Source organism: Narcine bancroftii, chromosome 9 (genome assembly GCF_036971445.1).
Source record: "Narcine bancroftii isolate sNarBan1 chromosome 9, sNarBan1.hap1, whole genome shotgun sequence".
NCBI lineage: Eukaryota > Metazoa > Chordata > Chondrichthyes > Torpediniformes > Narcinidae > Narcine > Narcine bancroftii.
This window is the reverse complement of record NC_091477.1, coordinates 55,732,756-55,756,252: the sequence shown is the minus strand read 5'-3', so window position 1 is coordinate 55,756,252 and position 23,497 is coordinate 55,732,756. Positions and strand designations below refer to the sequence as shown.

Sequence of the window (23,497 nt, the reverse complement as noted above, 5' to 3'; positions counted from 1 at the left end):
ACACATTGATCTCAGTCTCAAGGGCAATTTGACATTCCTCATGGCCTCTGGTATAGTGAATTCCAAAGATTCGCTGACCAAAGGTCTCCACGTTTTTGCATAAATGTGAGACTGTGAACCCCTGATGTGGATTCCACAGCCAAGCCTCATGACATCCACCCAGTTAAGTCCTTTATGAATTTGACACCAACCCACAACAGACATAATACAAAAGTCTTCGATGTGAAGGACCAGCGCAAAGCTCACTTCAACTTCACTCATTTCTAAATTGATTATTCAATACCTGTATATGACAAGCCAATTTTGATACATTCACTCTGGATCACCTCAAAAACAGCAACTCATACATTCAGCTGCTCTTCATCGACTACAGCTCAGCCTTCAAGAAATCGACAAATTTGCCAATGATACCAGGGTTGTCAGCAGAATCATAAATGGCAACGAGGAAGCCTACAGACGTCAAACCAACAATCTTGCACTCAACATTAGTAAAGCAAAGGAGATGATTGTGGACTTCAGGAGGAAGTCAGGGGAGCAAGATCTAGTCCTCATCAAGGGCTCAGTAGTGGTGAGGGCCAAGAACTACAAATTCCTGGGTGTCAACTTCTCCGAGGATCAGTCCTGGAGCCTCCATGTCGAAGCAATCAAGAAAAAGGCTCACCAGCGGCTATTCTTTGTGAGGTATTTGATGAGATTCAGTATGTCACCGAAGACTCTTGAAAACTTCTACAGGTGTACCGTGGAGAGCATTCTGGCTGGTTGCGTCACTGTCTGGCACAGAGGTGCCGATGATCAGGACAAAAAAAAACTCCAGACATCACAAACACCAGATTTTACTCTATCAAGGACAGTTACAAGAGATGGTGTGTTACAAAAAAAAGCCTCTATCCTCAACGACCCCCACCACCCAGGCCATGTCCTCTTCACTCTATTATCTGGAAAAAGGTACAGGGTCCTAGATGAGCACTCAACGGCACAGGTGAATGGAGTGGGGGAAGTATATTGGCATTGATTGAGGATTGGTTAACTGACAGAAGGCAGAGGGTCGGGATAAATGGGTGTTTTCTGATTGGCAGACAGTGGTAAGTGGGGTGCTGCAAGGGTCCGTGCTGGGCCCGCAGCTGTTCACCGTTTACATTGATGTTTGGAAGAGGGGACAGAGTGTAGTCTAACCAAGTTTACAGATGATACTAAATTGAGTGGACAAGCAAATTGTACAGAGGATGTGGAGAGGGTGCAGAAGGACAGAGTTAAGTTAGGTGAGTGGGCAAAGGTCTGTCAGATGGAGTACAATGTTAGTAAATGCGAAGTCATCCACTTTGGTAGGAAAAATAGAAGAGCAGATTATTATTTAAATGGTGAAAGACTGCAGTATTCTGTAGAGCAGAAGGACTTAGGAGTGCTTGTGGACGAATCGCAAAAAGTTGGGTTGCAGGTAAAAAAGGTTATTAAGACAGCAAATGGAATGTTGTCCTTCATCACTGGAGGAATTGAATTCAAGAGCAGGGAGGTCATGCTGCAACTATACAAGGTAGTGCAGTTCTGGTCTCCAAACTTGAGGAAGGATATACTGGCCTCGAAGGCAGTCCAGAGGAGGTTCACCAGGTTGATCCTGGAGATGAGGGGGTTGACTTATGAGGAGAGACTAAATCGCATGAGATTATACTCACTTAATTTCAGAAGAATGAGATCTTATAGAAACATATGAAATTATGAAAGGGATAGATAAGAGGCAGGAAAATGGTTTTCACTGGTAGGTGAGACCAGGACTAGGGGACACAGCCTCAAGATTCAAGAGGGAGATGAGGAAAAACTGTTTTCCCCAGAGAGTCGTGAACCTGTGGAATTCTCTGCCCAGGGAAGTAGTTGAGGTGACTTCATTAAACATATTTAAGGTTCAGTTAGATAGATTTGTACATGAAAAAAAATTAAGGAATGTGGGGAAAAGGCAGGTGAGTGAAGTTGAGTCAATGATCAGATCAGCCATGATCTTATTGAATGGTGGAACAGTATTGATGAGCCGGATGGCCGACTCCTGCTCCTATTATGTTCTTCCCCGCTGTCCTGAATAATCAATGAACTTTGACTTTTTGTTCACTGTTATTTTTGTAAGGTGATTTATATGAATATTTGCACTGTGATGCTGCCACAAAACAATGAATTTTGTGATGGGCACCTTCCCCCAACCCTGCTGCGGATGCACTGGGCAACTCCTTCCCACCCTGCCTCAGGTGCACTGGGCACCCCTCCCCCCACCCTGCCTCAGGTGCACTGGGCAACCTCTTCCCACCCTGCCTCAGGTGCACTGGGCAACCCCACTCCCACCCTGCCTCAGGTGCACTGGGCACCCCCACTCCCACCCTGCCTCAGGTGCACTGGGCACCCCCACTCCCACCCTGCCTCAGGTGCACTGGGCACCCCCACTCCCACCCTGCCTCAGGTGCACTGGGCACCCCCACTCCCACCCTGCCTCAGGTGCACTGGGCACCCCCACTCCCACCCTGCCTCAGGTGCACTGGGCACCCCCACTCCCACCCTGCCTCAGGTGCACTGGGCACCCCCACTCCCACCCTGCCTCAGGTGCACTGGGCACCCCCACTCCCACCCTGCCTCAGGTGCACTGGGCACCCCCACTCCCACCCTGCCTCAGGTGCACTGGGCACCCCCACTCCCACCCTGCCTCAGGTGCACTGGGCACCCCTCCCCCAACCCTGCCTCAGGTGCACTGGGCACCCCCACTCCCACCCTGCCTCAGGTGCACTGGGCACCCCCACTCCCACCCTGCCTCAGGTGCACTGGGCACCCCCACTCCCACCCTGCCTCAGGTGCACTGGGCACCCCCACTCCCACCCTGCCTCAGGTGCAGTGGGCACCCCCACTCCCACCCTGCCTCAGGTGCAGTGGGCACCCCCACTCCCACCCTGCCTCAGGTGCAGTGGGCACCCCCACTCCCACCCTGCCTCAGGTGCAGTGGGCACCCCCACTCCCACCCTGCCTCAGGTGCACTGGGCACCCCCACTCCCACCCTGCCTCAGGTGCACTGGGCACCCCCACTCCCACCCTGCCTCAGGTGCACTGGGCACCCCCACTCCCACCCTGCCTCAGGTGCACTGGGCACCCCCACTCCCACCCTGCCTCAGGTGCACTGGGCACCCCCACTCCCACCCTGCCTCAGGTGCACTGGGCACCCCCACTCCCACCCTGCCTCAGGTGCACTGGGCACCCCCACTCCCACCCTGCCTCAGGGCACAGGGCACCCCCCACCTCCATCTGACCTCAGGGGCACTGGGCACCCCTCCCACCCGACCTCGGGGGGGGGGGGGCACTGGGCACCCCTCCCACCCGACCTCGGGGGGGGGGCACTGGGCACCCCTCCCACCCGACCTCGGGGGGGGGGCACTGGGCACCCCTCCCACCCGACCTCGGGGGGGGGGCACTGGGCACCCCTCCCACCCGACCTCGGGGGGGGGCACTGGGCACCCCTCCCACCCGACCTCGGGGGGGGGGCACTGGGCACCCCTCCCACCCCGACCTCGGGGGGGGGCACTGGGCACCCCGACCTCGGGGGGGGGCACTGGGCACCCCGACCTCGGGGGGGGGACTGGGCACCCCGACCTCGGGGGGGGCACTGGGCACCCCGACCTCGGGGGGGGCACTGGGCACCCCGACCTCGGGGGGGGCACTGGGCACCCCGACCTCGGAGGGGGGCACTGGGCACCCCGACCTCGGGGGGGGCACTGGGCACCCCGACCTCGGGGGCGCTGGGCACCCCGACCTCGGGGGCGCTGGGCACCCCGACCTCGGGGGCGCTGGGCACCCCGACCTCGGGGGCGCTGGGCACCCCGACCTCGGGGGCGCTGGGCACCCCGACCTCGGGGGCGCTGGGCACCCCGACCTCGGGGGCGCTGGGCACCCCGACCTCGGGGGCGCTGGGCACCCCGACCTCGGGGGCGCTGGGCACCCCGACCTCGGGGGCGCTGGGCACCCCGACCTCGGGGGCGCTGGGCACCCCGACCTCGGGGGCGCTGGGCACCCCGACCTCGGGGGCGCTGGGCACCCCGACCTCGGGGGCGCTGGGCACCCCGACCTCGGGGGCGCTGGGCACCCCGACCTCGGGGGCGCTGGGCACCCCGACCTCGGGGGCGCTGGGCACCCCGACCTCGGGGGCGCTGGGCACCCCGACCTCGGGGGCGCTGGGCACCCCGACCTCGGGGGCGCTGGGCACCCCGACCTCGGGGGCGCTGGGCACCCCGACCTCGGGGGCGCTGGGCACCCCGACCTCGGGGGCGCTGGGCACCCCGACCTCGGGGGCGCTGGGCACCCCGACCTCGGGGGCGCTGGGCACCCCGACCTCGGGGGCGCTGGGCACCCCCTCCCTGCCTCGGGGGCGCTGGGCACCCCCTCCCTGCCTCGGGGGCGCTGGGCACCCCCTCCCTGCCTCGGGGGCGCTGGGCACCCCACCCCTACCTCGGGGGCGCTGGGCACCCCACCCCTACCTCGGGGGCGCTGGGCACCCCACCCCTACCTCGGGGGCGCTGGGCACCCCACCCCTACCTCGGGGGCACTGGACACCCCCTCCCCTACCTCGGGGGCACTGGACACCCCCACCCCTACCTCGGGGGCACTGGACACCCCCACCCCTACCTCGGGGGCACTGGACACCCCCACCCCTACCTCGGGGGCACTGGACACCCCCACCCCTACCTCGGGGGCACTGGACACCCCCACCCCTACCACGGGGGCACTGGACACCCCCACCCCTACCTCGGGGGCACTGGACACCCCCACCCCTACCTCGGGGGCACTGGACACCCCCACCCCTACCTCGGGGGCACTGGACACCCCCACCCCTACCTCGGGGGCACTGGACACCCCCACCCCTACCTCGGGGGCACTGGACACCCCCACCCCTACCTCGGGGGCACTGGACACCCCCACCCCTACCTCGGGGGCACTGGACACCCCCACCCCTACCTCGGGGGCACTGGACACCCCCACCCCTACCTCGGGGGCACTGGACACCCCCACCCCTACCTCGGGTGCACTGGACACCCCCACCCCTACCTCGGGTGCACTGGACACCCCCACCCCTACCTCGGGTGCACTGGACACCCCCACCCCTACCTCGGGTGCACTGGACACCCCCACCCCTACCTCGGGTGCACTGGACACCCCCACCCCTACCTCGGGTGCACTGGACACCCCCACCCCTACCTCGGGTGCACTGGACACCCCCACCCCTACCTCGGGTGCACTGGACACCCCCACCCCTACCTCGGGTGCACTGGACACCCCCACCCCTACCTCGGGTGCACTGGACACCCCCACCCCTACCTCGGGTGCACTGGACACCCCCACCCCTACCTCGGGTGCACTGGACACCCCCACCCCTACCTCGGGTGCACTGGACACCCCCACCCCTACCTCGGGTGCACTGGACACCCCCACCCCTACCTCGGGTGCACTGGACACCCCCACCCCTACCTCGGGTGCACTGGACACCCCCACCCCTACCTCTGGTGCACTGGGCACCCCCACCCCACCACCAGGCTCGGCCTGCAGTTGCCCTGCATCCTCTCGGTGCAGCGGAGTAGGCTGCGAGCGGGCCTCGGGCTCGGCCGTCCGCTCCGGGACTCACCACTTGGCGCTCTGCAGGAGGCCCCGCTCTCGGCACAGGCCGCTCACCGCCATCAGGCCGCGCTTCACCTCCTTCAGCTCGGGGAACTCGCTCGGCGCCGCCATTCCTACTCCTGGCCAATCGCAGAGCCACTAATTTCGCACCGGCTCACCCGTCAGTCTCCCCTCCTTTGATTGGCCGCAGCAGTTTGGGGACCCTGGAACCGGTGGGAAAATGATTGACAGCTGTCCATCAACCGCTCCAAGTTGATTAGGAAAGGACAGCAAGATGATTGCACTAGCATTGTTTATAATATTAATTAAACATTAGCAAATACATATGTGCCAAAACATCTAAAAACATTGCCCAGTCACCTCCATTCCTCCATTGTTTATAGTTATTGCTGACTACTGTATATATGGAGCTGGCCCGCCCACGGATGACTCATACCCTATGATTCCTCCCCCCGTGATCCTGGGCCATAAAGGTCGCGCCCCCTCTCCCTTCTCTCCATTCCTATACATGGACCAGAAAGGTTCTTCTGTTCTCTTTTGTTCCCTTGGTCTCGTCTCTGAGGTTACTGGTCATCTTCTTTGGCTTGGCTTCGCGGATGAAGATTTATGGAGGGGGTAAAAAGTCCACGTAGCTCGTTTGTGGCTGACAAGTCCGATGCGGGACAGGCAGACACGATTGCAGCGGTTGCAAGGGAAAATTGGTTGGTTGGGGTTGGGTGTTGGGTTTTTCCTCCTTTGCCTTTTGTCAGTGAGGTGGGCTCTGCGGTCTTCTTCAAAGGAGGTTGCTGCCCGCCAAACTGTGAGGCGCCAAGATGCACGGTTTGAGGCGTTATCAGCCCACTGGCGGTGGTCAATGTGGCAGGCACCAAGAGATTTCTTTAGGCAGTCCTTGTACCTTTTCTTTGGTGCACCTCTGTCACGGTGGCCAGTGGAGAGCTCGCCATATAACACAATCTTGGGAAGGCGATGGTCCTCCATTCTGGAGACGTGACCCATCCAGCGCAGCTGGATTACTGGTTTAGGTTACTGGTAGTGCCTATCAATACCACAATATAAACTGAGGTACTAGGCTGGAGCTAAAAATAAAAGCTACTGAAGCAACTCAGCAGATCAACGTCTACCCTTTGCCAGTGCAGAGCCAGAGGCTGGCCGTCTTCCAGCTGCTCCCACTATCGCTGTGGATGTCCAGGCCAGTCATTCTGGCTGGTGACTTCAACTGGAGCATATATGGTTTTTAGACTGCAGGCCTGTAGCGGCACAATCGTGGAATTTTGCCGCCACATGGGCCATCTAAAAAGGAGCATGCAGGAATTTGGAGTCAATTGCTGCCCTGCGATTTATCCTCCAGGACCCCTACAAAGTTTTGGAGGAAGCCTGCAATGTAAATCATACCGGAAAAATTTGTTGACGGTCATCCACTCTATTGCATGTCCAACCCCCCTGGACTGTTGCACAGAGGCATTTACAGTCTGAAAAGGCGCCCAGTGTGAACGGCCACAAGGACAGTAATTATGTTATTTTTTTCTGCGATTTTCCCGAGATTGCAGTCTGAAAAACATAATAGATGCAGCTTGACAATCCAGCAGTGATGACTCCTGATGGAGAAGGTAAAGGACGCCCAGCTGTGCAACGCCTTCAGCAGCCCAGCAGGAGGAACACCGCTGCAGCCCACCCTGTCGAGATGGGACGGCTCAACCTGGTCTCAGATAGATGTCCTCTGTGTGTCAAGGCTGTCACGGTCAGAACCATTGATGTCTTGCCAGTGTTCTCTGACCACTGGCGGAGAGAACTATTACCAAGACTATCCTCTTGCTTCCTCTGATGCTGCTCAACTATGCGAGTTCTTCTAGCAGTTTTCGCTCCACGATCCAGCATCTGCAGTCTCTTGTGTCTCTGTGATTATAGACAAACGGTTCTTTCAACCCGAGTCTGTTGTACACTGCAGCATCTCATGGTGTTTTAGTCATAGAGACTTTTCAATGTGGAAATGGGCCCTTCAGCCCATCTATCCATACATGACCTAGTACTGTGTGTCTATGTTTGCCCCATATTCCTCAAAACTTTTCCTATCCATGTATGTGTCTAAATGCTGTTTTAACATTGTTTTCGTACCTATCTGCCATTTCTCTGGCAGCTCAATCCCTATACCCACCACCCTCTGGGTGAAGTGTTATTGCAAGTCCTCACTTTTTTTATTTAGCAAGGCATATGATTAGTTAAAGTTAAAACATAATGCTGGAGAAACTCAGATGGTCAAACATTGTCCTTTAAATGGCAAAAATGAAGATACACAAAAGACATTTCAGGTTTGAGCTCTTCATCAAGTCATGGAAAAATGTCGTCAGGCATCTGAACAAAAGGGTTGGGGGTAGAGCATGATCCAAGCAGGGAGAAGAGAGATGGTTAGATGAATAGAGAGTGTTATATAGCCAGGATAATGTGAACTATTTTGTAACCACGTAAGAATACACCCTTCTCACTGCAATAACTTTAGAGCACCCACCGTGGGCATATGTGTGTGTCTAAACAGTTTCCTGAGATGGTGCAAGTAACATCTCTTCTGTTATTTGAATCTTGTATCATTAATTTATTTAAGAAGCCTCCCAAGTAACTCCAGAGACATAACATGGTGGCAGCAGTATTACAGAACAATAATAAAGCCATATAATTAATTGTAAGTCACTGAAATACAAAGGGGAAGAAGAGAAAAAAAAACATTACTGAAAAAAATGGTTGGACCCAGTGATAGATGGGGAAGCTGAAGACATTGATGAATTGTTTAAAAAGTTTCAGCACAAGAGCAATTTAGCATTCAAGAGATATTTTAAAAATGCAACAGCAGAGGAGAAAGGTCAGTTCTATACTTCTCTGGACAGGGGAGCGAGGCCTTGACTTATTTAATAGCCGGGAGCTTACAGAGGAGGAGAAAAATAACCTAGAGCATATATTTGCAAAGTTTGCTTCTCACCTTGAACCTAGGTCTAATCATAGAATTAAACACTGAATTTCAAGGCTTAATGCAAGAGACTGATGAAATTGTTGATAACTTGCTCACTTGACTAAAAATTGTTGCTTCAAAATGCAGATTTAAGGATATAGAGGAAAGATTAGTTGATTGACTAATATGGGGGAGTGCCCATCCTGAAGTGTAAAAGTCTCTATAGCGAAGGATAGCTTGAAGCCAGCTGAAGCTATAGACACAGCCAGAGCCTTCGAAGCCACCAGGACGCAAATGAAATCCCAATCTATGCAGACCCACCCACAGCAAAGGGAAGGAAGGAATGATACTATAAAGAATGCATTCAGAAAAGTGCAAACCCCCAATACCTGCAGAAAGTGTGGAAAACAACACCTTATCTATGACTGAAACAAATACCCTGCATACAGTTTTGAATGTAGAGCCTGTGGTAAAGCAAACCACTAGCCGTAGATGTGCAAGTCTGGTACGAAGAAAACAGTAATACCAGTGAAGAGAAAAGACAAGGAGAAGATCCACCACATAAAAGGAAACAACAATGAGGACTCCGGCACCCAGATACTGGACATAGAATCCATACACATTCATGAGATGTTGGGCGAGATGAAAGAAGGAAGCGAGTTGCACCCAAGGATCAAAATACAGAGGACAATCCAGAACAAGTCCACGATATTTAACCTAAAGTTGAAGCCTTTTGGATCATAAAGCAAAGTCCTTCCACTCAGATTCTACCGCCAGATGTTCCCAGAGAACTATATAAAAGGGGATCCAAAAGACGGTTCATTGGGAACAGCAAATATGACATTAACGGCTAATGGTGGACCCATGATCAAGCAGCTTGGGAGAGCTAAGATCAATGGCTGCCATAAAGGAAAGAACATCCTCTATGTTCTATGTGGTAGATGCCGACGGGCCAGCAATTCTAGGTCTGGATAGCTCCCTGGAGTTGCATGGACATCTGTCAATTATGAGATCTAGATGAAGAAGATATGCCAAAAGCACAGAAACAGACAACAAAAATAGGAAATGATTTCCACAGAAGTATCTGCCAGGCCATGGCACACAATGGGAGCAGACTTGTTCACCAAGAATCAAAAGTGGTATTTAATAGTAGCCTGTAACTACTCTGTTTCTATTCATCAAAAGGGTGAAAGACCTGAGAGCATCAAGTATCACCTCAGAAATGAGAGTGCTCCTTGCTGAACAAGGAATACCTGAGCAATTAATATGTGACAATGGAACACAGTTCACAAGAATTCAGAAAGCTGGCTGCAGAGTATGGGTTTGTTATCACTACATCATCCCCATACTACCCCAAAGGTCATGGGTTTATTGAAAGACGTGCAAACTGTGAAACACACAGTAATTAAGTGTCACAAAACAAAAGAAGACCCATCCCTCGCTCTTCTATCATTACGAGCAACACCTTTAAGGGCTGACATGAAGTCCCCAGCAAAACTTCTAAATGGCAGGCAGGAAGACCAGGAGGAAACCAGAAGACTGCAAGAAGAAGGACACCAGCATTATAAGAAAAGGCCCTTTCAGGTGGACCCTCCAACTTGAGGGTGGCAGCAGGAGTGGATCTTAACCTGCAGACTCACCTTTCAGGTGGCAGCCCTAAAAGGCTGCCTGCAGCATTGCCTGGTCCACCTGTAAGGGCCTGTTCGACCAGAGGCACCTCGGAGTGCCCTCCGGAGCTGGTCGACTGGAGCCATAAGCTCCGCCTGCCAATGTGACATCAATTGAAGCACGTCAAAGCAGAAGATGGGGAAGTGCAGAGAGACCTAGGGGTTCTTGTGCACCATTCACTGAAGTTACAGCATGCAGGTACAGCAGGCAGTTAAAAAGGCAAATGGTATGTTGGCCTTCATATCAAGAGGGTTTGAATATAGGAATAAGGATACCTTACTGCAGCTGTACAGAGCCTTGGTGAGACCACACCTGGAGTATTGTGTGCAGTTTTGGTCGCCTTATCTGAGGAAGGATGTTCTTGCAATGGAGGGAGTGCAGAGGCGATTCACCAGGCTGATACCTGGAATGGCAGGAATAACTTATGAGGAAAGATTGTGCAATTTGGGATTGTACTCGCTGGAGTTTAGAAGATTGAGAGGGGATCTCATAGAGACATATAAAATTCTGGTGGGACTGGACAGAATGAATACGGAAGGGATGTTTCCAATGGTGGAGGAGTCCAGAACCCGGGGCCATGGTTCGAGGATAATAGGCAAACCATTTAGAACCGAGATGAGGAGGAATTTCTTTACCCAGAGGGTGGTGAATCTGTGGAATTCATTGCCACAGAGAGCAGTTGAGGCAGGTTCATTGAATATATTTAAGAGGGAATTAGATATATTTCTTCAGTATAAGGGAATTAGGGGTTACAGAGAGAAGGCGGGGACGGGGTACTGAACTTTAAGATCAGCCATGATCTCATTAAATGGCAGAGCAGGCTCGAAGGGCCGAATGACCTACTCCTGCTCCTATCTTCTATGTTTCTATGTTAAGTACACAGAATTATGGCGCACCTGGAGCAGGCAAGGGAAATACTTCTGATGTTATCAGCCTGTGTCAGTTTTCAGGCTGAGATATGTTGAATCCTTGGTAATGCCATTAATGCTTTCAAGATTCGTGCTAATGCAACTCATCCTGATGACGTAACTGTGATGTCATGAGCCCAACCCTAAGCAGCCGCTTACAGCCTGGCTGCATTCAGGTGTGTCAGGGGAGCTCGCCTCTCCGCCGATTATCCCTCCTGGAGGAGGGGTGGTGTCGGTGCCTCAGAGGCGCTTTCAGAGCATTCAGGTGAGCACTTCCTTAGTTGCATGGGGAGAGAATATGCGGCTTTACAATATGGTGTTCAGGCCACCCGAAAGGGCCTAAACATACACAAACTTTACCAGAACTCTTCAGAGGGCAGCATGTGCATATTCAAGAGCCAATGTTGAAAACATGGGCCCCAGCAAAGGTCATCAGAGAAGCTGAGACAGACTCTGATCATACATTGTCGAGACAGACTCTGGCAATCAGCTGAGGAGGAACAGAATTCACATCCGGCTGACACAAGATGTGACGAAGCAGAAAGCTTTAATAGTAGTAAAGCCTGCAACATCAATATTAAGTGAGGTATCAAATGAAGAGACCACAACCACTAATACTGAAACATCAACACAGTAGTTGTCAGGTGAAGCACAACAAGCTACATCACCTACACGTGTACCAGCAACACAGAGCCCAACGGTCACAGTCAAATCCACAAGATGGCAAAGCAACATACTGCTGCCAGTGCGATATCGATAAGAAGTATTTAAAAATAAACTAGTGTACAATTTCAGTTACTTAAGTGGCACTGGAAAGAAAGAGATAAAGAACACTAAATCAATCTTTTTTTTCCCTTTTTGCATTATTAAACATAAATGCCACCGAATGCTGGCCAGTGAGCAGTACAATGGCTTGAACCTTCTTCTCCACTGATGGGTTCCGAAGCTCGAGGTCTTGTAGGGTGTGAGAGAAAAGGCAATTGGCCTGCCCGCCTGGTTAAGAGTAGCGGCCAGAGCTACGTCAGAGTCATCACTTTCCACCTGGAAGGGTGCTTTCTTGTCCACCGCATGCATGGTGGCCTTTGCGATGTAGCTCCGAACATAGTTGAACGCTGCCTGGGCTTCCCCTGATAATGGGAAGGAGGTGGACTTTAAGAGAGGGCGAACTTTATCTGTGTAGTGAGGGACCCACTAGGTGTAGTAAGAAAAGAAGCCCAAGCACCTCCTTAAGGCTTTCATGGTCTTCGGGATTGGGAGGTCTAGCAGTGAGCACATTCGATCAGGTGTTTCATCTGGAACACACACTTACTAGAGTTGTACGTGATATTCAGGGCCTTGGCTGTGTGGAGAAACAGCTGGAGGTTAGTGTCATGGTCTTCTAGAGAGTGTCCACAAATGGTGACATTGTTGAGATAAAGGAAGGTGTATTTCAACCCGTACTCATTGACCGTTTTGTCCATCTGTCTCTGGAGGACCGAAAGCCCATTGGTGATCCAAAAGGGACCTTCCAGAATGGATAAAGCCATCCTTCTGCCTCAAATGCTGTGTAGGGGTGGTCCTTGGAATGGATCAGTAACTGATTGTATGTAGCTTTCAGGTCAATGGTCATATAGACCTGATACTGTACAATTTTGTTTACCATGTCCAAAATTCGAGGGGGGGTGTATGTGTCCAGGAGTGTAAAATGATTAATTGTTTGGCTGTAGTCAATAACTAGCTTGGACTTTTCTTCCCCTTTCATGACCACCATCTGGGCTCTCCATGGGCTGTTGCTGGGCTCAGTGATATTTTCTTTGAGCAGCTGCCATGTCTTGGCTCTAATTCCCAATCCCCCACATTGTTTTGCCGGCTCTTTGTGGCTATCGGCTTGAAATTGAGATCAAGTTTGGAAACAGTGGGGGTGGGGAGGAGGGGGGGGAATCAATATTTAGGGTGAAGAGACCACATGTGGTGTCCGGCCTTTGGGACCCTCCATTCTCCACCGTGATTGGAGGAAGTAGGCCAGAGTACTCCATTGTCACACTTTTAAGGTGACACAGCAAGTCCAGGCCCAGCAACACACAAGGACACAAATCCTTCAGTACATACAATTGGAACTTACAAAATTCCTCCCCCCTTTTACAGTTAGATGTACTAACAATACCCCTGGATCATCGCAGAGTGTGTGTGCGAAGCTAGGTAAATACAATAGTCCATCGGATACAGTCTTAAGTTGTACTGCAGAGCCATCAAAGAGTTTATAAAGCTCTCAGTGGAGCCAGCAACTAGCAACCAATCAATCAAGTGTCCGTTTACCATCATCTCATTCATCGAATTATTCAGTTGGTGAGGTTTTTCCTGATCCAGGACGACTGAGGTCAGTGCTCCGGGAACCACGTTGCTCCCCATGTTGATGTCAACTCTTTCATCTTGATCCACGGGCATACAAGATGGTGTCAAACATGAGGGGTGGTTTGTTATGGTTTCTGTGTTTGTGGCTTTGCTTTTTCTTTACTTTTTTTAAACTTTTCTGGAGAGGGCTGGTATTTTCTTACCGGTCACTACTCCATCACGTGACTTCCTTTATTAAAAATAAAAGTGTGGAGAAAATGGCAGCAAAGAAAGAAAAACCAAAAACAACAGGAAGAAAAGAAGAAGGAAAGATGTCGGAAGAGAAAGGTGAAGACCTTACCTGTACGAGGAGGCCCATCGTGGAGAGAGAAGCCCACTCCCTGAGGAGATGGACAAGACAAAAACAACACCGAAGGGAGGGGGGACCAGCTGAGGAGTAAATCTCCACAGCTGAAACAGACAAGTATAACACGACAGCAAGATTCCCAACAGGAAAACATAGAAAATAACGGGAACAAGAAGGAAGAGAATAAAAAAAGGAAATCAGAGAAACAACAGATGACCAACCCAGAGGAAGATGACCAACACCAAGACAACTTTAATAAAAATAATAAAAACAAAAATACCCAACAAAATAAAATAAACAACCCAACAAGAAAATCAGAAGAGACACAGATCCTGGAGTGGACCCAGAAGAAGAGGAGGGAGAACATCAAACTCTACACAGAGAAATGGAAGATGAAGGGAAAGGACAGTACATGGATAAAAAAAAAAATTAATATATGGAAACATTAAAAGAATGACTGACACAAGAATTCAGTGAAATAAAAAGAAGAATAAAAGGTACAGAAGAAAAAGTGAATAGAGATTAGAGATGGTCATGACAGAAATAGGAAAAAGAGTAGACAAGGTGGAAGAACGAGAAACAGCCATAGAAATGGAGGTAGATGACTTAAAAAAGAAATTAGAAGAATCTGATAAAAAAAAGTTAAAGAAGCACAGGAGCTGTTAGCTCAGAAGATAGATATGATGGAAACCTATAATAGGAGAAACAATATAAAGATAGTGGGCATTAAGGAAGATGAAGAAGGCAAAAATATGAAAGAATTTATAAAAGAATGGATCCCCAGGGTCCAAGGAAGGCCAGAATTACAGGAAGGAATGGAAATAGAAAGGGCACACAGAACATTAGCCCTTAAACCACAACCACAGCAAAAATCAAGATCCATTCTAGTAAAATTCCTAAGATATATGACAAGAGAAAATATATTGGAGAAGGCAATGAAAATAATAAGCGAAGACAAAAAACCACTGGAATACAAAGGTCAAAAAAATTTTTTCTATCCAGACATAAGTTTTGAGCTCCTGAAGAAGAGGAAGGAGTTTAACCCAGCAAAAACGACCCTATGGAATAAAGGTTATAAATTTATGTTAAAATATCCAGAAGTGCTTAAAATAGTTAACCCGGGGCAGCAAAACAAACTGTTCTCGGATCCGGAAAAACACGAAAATTTGCAGAACACCTACAAAACAGACAGAGAGATGAAGAGATATAACAAGAACAAAAATGACAACAAATTATATATAAAGAAGAATAAAGTATAAGTAAAAACTAAGAAGAGAAAGAAAGGGAAGAAAGGAAGTAAGGAGGGAATTAAGAGAGTGAGCTTTGAAGATTATGAAGATGAAGATTATATGAAGATTAAAATCTTTTCTTGGGGGGCTGGGTGGGGAAGAATAACAGTCACTGCGAAATCAGTTGACGCTTGCGAGCGGGTTCGCAAATCCAAATGAAGAGGGGAGATGTGGTTGCCTGACAAGGGACAAAGAGCAACTCAGAGAGGGAAGGGACTATTGGGGTTAAAGGAATTTTAGATATGGGAATAGTGGAAATATTTTATGTTTTAGAAATGTTGTCTTACAGTGTGTTCAAAAAAAGAAAACAGAAATGGATAAGAAGGGAAGGTGGTGATGAAGAAACGGAAAGGAAAGATAAACAAAGTATGAAATGGCCATGTTGAACTATATGACTTTAAATATTAATGGAATACATAACCAAATCAAAAGGAAGAAGCTGTTAAATTTACTGAAGAAAGAAAAAAATGATATAGCATTCGTGCAAGAAACACATCTAACTGAAGTGGAACACAAGAAATTAAAGAGAAATTGAATAGGACATGTAACAGCAGCATCATATAATTCAAAAGCCAGAGGAGTAGCTATATTAATCAATAAAAATGGACCAATCAAAATAGAAGAGGAAATAATAGATCCAGCAGGGAGGTATGTAATGATAAAATGTCAGATATATTCAGAATTTTGGAATTTACTCAATGTATATGCACCTAATGAAGAAGATAAAAAATTTATGCAAGATATCTTTTTGAAGATTGCAGAAACGCAAGGGAATATACTAATAGGAGGGGATTTTAACCTTAATTTGGACTCAAACATGGTTAAAACTGGAAAAAAGACTAACAGAAAGAACAAAATAACCAAATTTATAATTAAATCAATGCAGGAAATGCAACTTTTGGATATATGGAGGAAACAACACCCAAAGGAAAAGGAATATTCATATTATTCGGGTAGACATAAAACATACTCAAGGATAGACCTATTCCTGTTATCAGCCCACATTCAAGGAAGAGTTAAGAAAACAGAATATAAAGCTAGATTATTATCGGATCACTCACCCCTGTTATTGGCAATAGAGCTAGAGGGCATCCCACCAAGAATGTATAGATGGAGATTAAACTCCATGCTACTTAAAAGACAGGATTTTAGAGAATTCATTGAGTGACAAATTAAAATGTACTTTGAAATAAATATGGAATCAGTGAAAAATAAATTTATACTATGGGACGCAATGAAATCATTAATCAGAGGACAGATAATAAGTTATGTAACTAAGATGAAGAAGGACTACAATCGAGAAATAGAACAGTTGGAAAGGGAAATAACAAATACAGAAAAAGAATTAGCAATAAAGGAAGATACAACTAAAAGAATAGAATAGACAGACAAGAAAATAAAATATGAAACACTACAAACATATAAGGTGGAGAAGAACATAATGAAGACAAAACAGTAATATTATGAGCTAGGAGAAAAAACGCACAAAATACTAGCGAGGCAGTTTAGACAGAACAAACTAAAAGAACAGTATTGGCATCAAGGAAAAAGGACAAACAAATTACATATAACCCAACAGAGATCAACGAAAACTTCAGGGAATTCTACGAACAACTATATCAAACTGAAAATGAAGGGAAAGAAGACAAAATAGATGAATTTCTAACTAAAATTAAACTACTGAAATTACAAACAGAGGAGCAAAATAAATTGATAAAACCATTTGAAATAGAAGAAATACAGGAGATATTAAAAAAACTACCAAACAATAAAACACCGGGAGAGGATGGACTCTATAAAACATTTAAAGACTTATTAATTCCTCCTCTCCAGATTGAAAAAACACAAAACATACCAGATTCATGCAAAACAGCAATAATTACAATAATACCAAAGATGGGGAAAGATCCACTAACACCAGCATCGTATAGACCAATATCTCTACTTAACACAGATTATAAGATAATAGCTAAACTATTAGCAAACAGATTGGCCGACTGTGTACCAAAAATAGTAAAACTAGACCAAACTGGATTTATTAAAAAAAGATGAACAATGGACAATATCTGTAAATTCATTAACTTAATCCATGCAGTACAAGGAGACAAAACTCCAACAGTAGCGGTTGCTTTAGACGCAGAGAAAGCCTTTGACAGAGTAGAATGGAATTATTTATTCAAAGTACTACAAGAATTCAACCTACCAGAGAAATATATTAATTGGATTAAAGCATTATATAAGGGACCATTGGCGAAAGTGACAGTAAATGGATATATATCAAACCAATTTAAATTAAGCAGATCAACAAGGCAGGGATGCCCACTATCTCCCTCACTGTTCGCGTTAGCTATAGAACCACCAGCAGAACTGATAAGAACAGAAAATAAAATACGAGGGATAAAAATAAAAGAGAAGGAATATAAAATCAGTCTATTTGCAGATGACATTATAATATACTCAACAGAACCAGAAATATCAATATAAGAATTACATAAGAAATTGAAGGAATATGGAGAAGTATCGGGGTACAAGATCAACACAACTAAAAGTGAAGCAATGCCAATGAATAATGCAGATTTCACAAAGTTTAAGAAAGAATCACCATTTAGATGGCAAACACAAGCAATTCAATACCTAGGTATACAACTAAATAATAATCTCGGCCATCTATATAAACTAAATTATCAGCCATTAATGAAAAAATTACAAGATGAATTAGAGCACTGGAAAGACTTACCACTAACACTGATAGGAAGGATAAACTGTATTAAAATGAAATCTTCCCAAGGATACAATACCTATTTCAATCATTACCAATTCACCTAACAGAGAAATTCTTCAAGGAGCTAAAGAAAATAATAAGGAAATTCTTATGGAAAGGGGGGAAACCGAGGATAGCACTAGATAAATTAACAGAATGGTACAAACAAGGAGGCTTACAACTACCAAACTTTAAGAATTATTATAGAGCAGCACAATTAAGATACCTATCAGATTTTTATCAACAAGGGAAAAACCAGATTGGACCAGATTAGAGCTAGATAAAATAGGGGAGAAGATACCTGAACATATACTATATAAGTGGGATGAAAAATTGGTGCAACGTAGGAATTCACCAGTATTGCACCATCTGCTCAACATTTGGAAGATTCACGTAGAAAGGAATAAAATAAATTATCAACTACCAAAATTAATATTGACACAAAATCAACTGATCCCTTTCACAATAAATAACCTTTCCTTCAGAGAATGGGTGAGAAAAGGGATCAAAAGAATAGAAAATTGTTTCTCAGGAAATAAATTATTATCTTTTGAACAAATGAAGGACAAATATAATATAACTCACGATACAAGGTTTGCATACCACCAACTGAAAACCTACTTGAAGGACAAATTGGGAAACAGTCTGAGGTTACCAGAAGGAAGCAATTTTGAATATGTGATTACAGACACAATGATAATTAAAAAATTTATAACAAACATGTACATCAAACTGCAAGAAAAGGAGAATGAGGAAACAAAAATGGGAACAAGATCTAAACATAAAGATAAAGAATGAAACATGGGAAAAGCTATGCTCCGGAACTATGAGAAATACAATAAACACGAGGTTACGCATGATACAATATAATTGGTTACACAGGGTATACATCACACCCCAAAAGTTAAATAAATGGGACCCAACAGTATCAGACAGGTGTTTTCGCTGTAAAAAGGAAATGGGAACAACAATACATGAAATTTGGACATGTGAGAAAGTGAAAAAATTTTGGGAAGATCTAAACCAGATATTAAATAAAATCACAAAAAGCAATATACCAAAAACCCAGAGATCTTCCTTCTAAGTAATATAAGAAATAAAGAATTTGGACTCAATTTGGATGGAACACAAAAAAGATTTATTATGATAGCCCTAGCTGTAGCAAAAAAATGTATTATGTCAACCTGGAAATTAGAAGACAACTTGAGAATGCAACAATGGTACATAAAAATAAATAAATGTATTCCATTAGAAAAAATAACATATAATTATAGAAATAACATCACAATATTCGAACAAATATGGGAACCATACATGAAACACAATAGAGAAATCCTACCACAGACCTCCACCACCTCAAATGACAGAAGGAGAAGACAACAAAATGAACTGACTCAGTATATAAAAGTAAAAGACACAAATTTCTTGTTTATTTTTATTAAGTGACAACATTGTTTAATGGGTTTAATGTATCTTATAGATTGAACTTTGAATAAATGGGAAGGGGAGGAGAGGGAGGGAGGGAAGGGAGGGGGATAAAAGGGGAGAAAATTACTGTATATATTCAAGAGAAAAATGTCTGTATGTATTTTGGTCAGTATGGTTTATAGTGTGAAAAATAAAAAATTTAAAAAAAAACAACCATGAGGGGTGGCAAGATGGCCGCCATCTGTCTTGATCCGAGGGAGGACTAGGTGGTGTCAACCACAAGGTGCGGCAAGATGGCCACCATTGCTTCCCACAATGCTTCACTTCTGGTAGCAGGCCTCGCCAGGAGGCACAACAAGATGTTGAATGCAAGCAGCATGGAGAGGCCGGGGCCGACACTTCGGGACTTGGGTCTGGGTCGTACGCTGATTCGGGGATCACACACGCGGTCGCTCTCTTTGGATTCCCCTTGGTCCTGCAGACCTTCATCCAGTGTCCTCCTACCGAATCCTGAGCACATGGAGACCTTTGTGGGGCATCGGGCATGGGGGTGCTGTACCTGTCCACAGAAGTAGCATCCCTGGTTGCACATGGCCACAGCGGTTGGGGCTGGGGCTGCAGGGTTGCTGGCGCTCCACTGACCTTGTCTTCCGAAAAGGTGCTGCTCCCAGTTGAGCCTGATCGAGTGCTTTTGCCAGCTCCAGGATGCTGGCCAAGTCTTTCTTCCCCAACCTCAACCTCACTCCTGCCACGAGTGTGTCCTGGATTTGTTCCTCCTCTCTCATCCAGGACATGGCCGCTTTGTAGTGGCATTTTCTAGTCAGAGCCCACAGTTCAAGGACATAATCATCCAGTGACTCGTCCGGACGTTGCTGACATTGAGAGAGCTGGGGCACATCATTCTGGGGCCTCATGTAATGGGCTTTCAAGCCTTCTATGGCTGAATCTTAAATTGCACAGTCCCTGATGACAGTAAACCCCTTGGGGCCGACTCGAGAGAGAAGTGCAGATCCTCCAGAGATCATCCGAGTTGAAGACGTCTTGTGTGGCCATCAGGTAGGACTGGAAGCACTCCAGCCAGTAGGTGAATTCCTCTGGGGACAAAGGGGTCAATCTGGAGCATGTCTGGCTTCAACAGGGCTTCCATCCTGTTTCAAAAGCTATTAAAATTGTAACGTGACTGATTGCACTCAGAGACTTGAGAGCACCACAAACACGCTTTTAATAGCTTACAATCAATGGCCAATAGATAGAATAGTCCTCAGGTGAATCTGAGGTAAGGCGGGAAAACCAGGGTATATATTGGGATGGGTGAGGGTGGAGCCAAGGGAGGAGCCAGTCATCGGAACAACACACAGACAGTGGATTCCAGTTCACTGCACATACCTTTCCCGTTCCTCAGCTCCACCTATATGACCAATGTAGATGAATCCTCTGGACTGTCCTGCTGTGATATTTTCTCTGAATAGCAATGCCACTCCTCCCCCTTTCGTCCTTCCCCTCTATCATGTCTGAAGCAACGGAACCCCGGAACATTGAGCTGCAAGTGTAGCCCCTCCTGCAAACAAGTTTCACTTATAGCAATAATGTCATAATCCTATGTGTCAATCCATGCCCTAAGATCGTCTCCTTGCTTTGAAATAAATACACCTGAGGACATTTCTATCACGTACAAGCCTTTGATTTCTGTCTATAGATGTAGTCCTCGCACGACCTTTATCCTTCTCCACCTCACTATCTGCATTGGTTTCTCTGCCAATCTAGTTTGAACTCACCAGAGCAGCACAAACAAACCTGCCTTCAAGGATATTTATGCCCCTCCATTTCAGATGCCAACTGTCCCATCAGAACAGATCCCACCTTCCCTGGATGAGAGCCCAATGATCTAGAAACCTGAACCCACTCCATGTCTCCTGCCATGTGTTGAGCTGCATTGTCCTCCTATTTCTAACCTCACTAACATGTGGCACAGGTAGCAATCTTGAGACCACAACCCTCGAGGTCAACTTTCTTTCCACTCCCCACCTTGTTCCCCACCCAATAAAGGCGGCTGCAGATGCTGGAGAACGAGATCAATGGACGAGCATGCTGGAAGAACTCAGCAAGTCACAAGGATGCTGTGGATTCCAGCAGATGCAAGGTTCAAAAAAATGTTTTTCTCCAATTTTATCAATGTTAATGAATGAAAGTTTATTGTCAAACAATACACAGATGCAATGAAATTCTTGCTGGCTGCAGCTACACAGGTCTGAACAATAAGTATAAATTAAATTCCCACATGAGGAAGATAGATAATTAGTATACTGAGAAAAATATTCATAGTTGCAGTTAGTGCACACAGATGGTTCTGTTAGGGTGGTATGGGGAAGTTTAAAGCAATTTAGATTACATTAATATATATGATGTCTGGCTCCCAGTGCTACTGGTAATGTTCCTGCAAGTCATTCTCGCCAGTGAGCTCATCTGCATCACTGGTGCTGCTGGATGAACTGGCAGAGCCGACAACGACCTCGACATCATTTCTAGGGTCCGGATGGAAAAGTTGACGACTACGCCGCACATTCAGCTACTTCGTGAAAGGAGCACCAGAGGTAATAAAGGCACGAAGATTTTAGCAGCAGATGAGCAGAGCTCCAATGCTCAATGTCTCAGCAATCGTGGGAGTGTATGGTTTTAACCTAAATGTTACATTATAAAATTTAGACTTACAGCATGGTAATGGGCCCCTCCCAAATACACCACTTAACCTACCAATGCCATATGTTTTTTGAATGGTGGGAGGAAACCGGAGCACTCACGCTGACACAGGGAGAACATACAAACTCCTTGCAGACAGTGCCAAAGTCAAAAATGGGCATTGGTTCTGCAATGACATTACACTAACCATGCCACCCTGCACAAAATGTGTCAGATACCAACACGGGACTGAACATAACCCGAATCAGGCATTCTCAATGGTTTGTATATCACGTACCCAGGTTTCTCGCCATTCATTAGGCCCTTTCAAACTGCCGTGTAAAATGGGGTTAACCGGGTCATTTGCCTGGGTAGTGCCCCAGTTATACAGCAGTTAGAAAGGATCCGACCCGATCAACCCCACTGGAAACCAACCAGATCCATGACCTACCTCAGAGGTAGTCAGAGAACCTGTTTTATGTCTGAATGAAGTGAAATTTGTGTAATATTGCACTTTATAACATGATAATTGAATTTTGATGACGATCTACCGGGACCAATGCCTGAAGAGGGCGCACAAAATCAATGAACCGGTGCGGACTCGAAAGGCCAACATGGCCTGTTTCCGCTCCATAAATGGTTATATGGTTATAAGTCACGTCCACAGGCGATTCGAACAGGAAAATGTCTGACCCTTTTATTCTGGTGATGCCAGCACTTGCGCGTGTGCGTCACCGGGCAGCCAGCTTCCGAACCTCTGGCGGTGCTTCCGATTGGTGCATGACGTGCCACCACAGGGGATGGGATACCCCTTAAATCGATCGATCCCCTGCAATTTGAAAGGTGCTACTGATAATTACTTGATAGCCTGTCCCTTTGCTACAAATAATTCTAAGAAAGTGATACTCTGGTTCAAGAACAGTTTTTTTCCCCCAATAGCTACCAGGGTTCTGATCCTCACTGAATTGCCCAAAACAAAAACTACTCCAGGAACACGAAAAAATCTATCTGCATTATTGAAATATCACTTTATTTACCCTAACGCAACTGCAAATATTTATTTATTTATCCTTTTATATTAATCATCTATTTTTCTGATACACTGTACGTTAATTTATACTATTGTGGTTGGTGTAAATTATGTCCTTGTGTGGCTGCAGCAAATAAGAGTTTTGGTGCATCTGTGATTCTGTTTGTGTCTATAACACATCCTTGCATCAGATCTCTCGACGTCAAAGCATATTTATTTCCACTTGGTGGCAGGGTGAGTCCGTTAATCAGCAAGCTCTCTGCTCAGGTGAACAAAGTGGTCAAATACAAGAGTCTGCAGTCACTGTGGTTGAAGTGAAAACACAACTCTGGAGAAACTTGGCAGGTTAAAACTGTGTCCTCTATATGGCAAAGATAAAGATGCGTAACCGACGTTTCGGGCTTCATTAAGGTATGTAAAAATGTAAGCAAGCGCCCGAAAAAAATGGTGGGGGTGGGAGGGGTTGGACGGTCCCACAGGCAGGAGGTAAT

The 23,497-nt window shown here is 47.0% G+C and overlaps 1 protein-coding gene across 3 annotated transcripts in view; it reads right to left on the bottom strand.

Annotated features, from left to right (window-relative positions):
- cdc23 (CDC23 (cell division cycle 23, yeast, homolog)) overlaps positions 1-6,004 on the bottom strand; it is a 43,225-nt gene extending 37,221 nt beyond the window's left edge. Inside the window, exon 1 of one of the 3 annotated variants that reach the window (XM_069899217.1) lies at positions 5,639-6,004. In XM_069899217.1, coding sequence (XP_069755318.1) covers positions 5,639-5,742 — 104 coding nt within the window. In that variant the 5' untranslated portion in view covers positions 5,743-6,004. The remainder of the gene's footprint in view (positions 1-5,638) is intronic. The other 2 variants (XM_069899215.1, XM_069899214.1) reach the window with 2 other exon arrangements.
- Between the last annotated feature and the right edge of the window lie 17,493 nt (positions 6,005-23,497).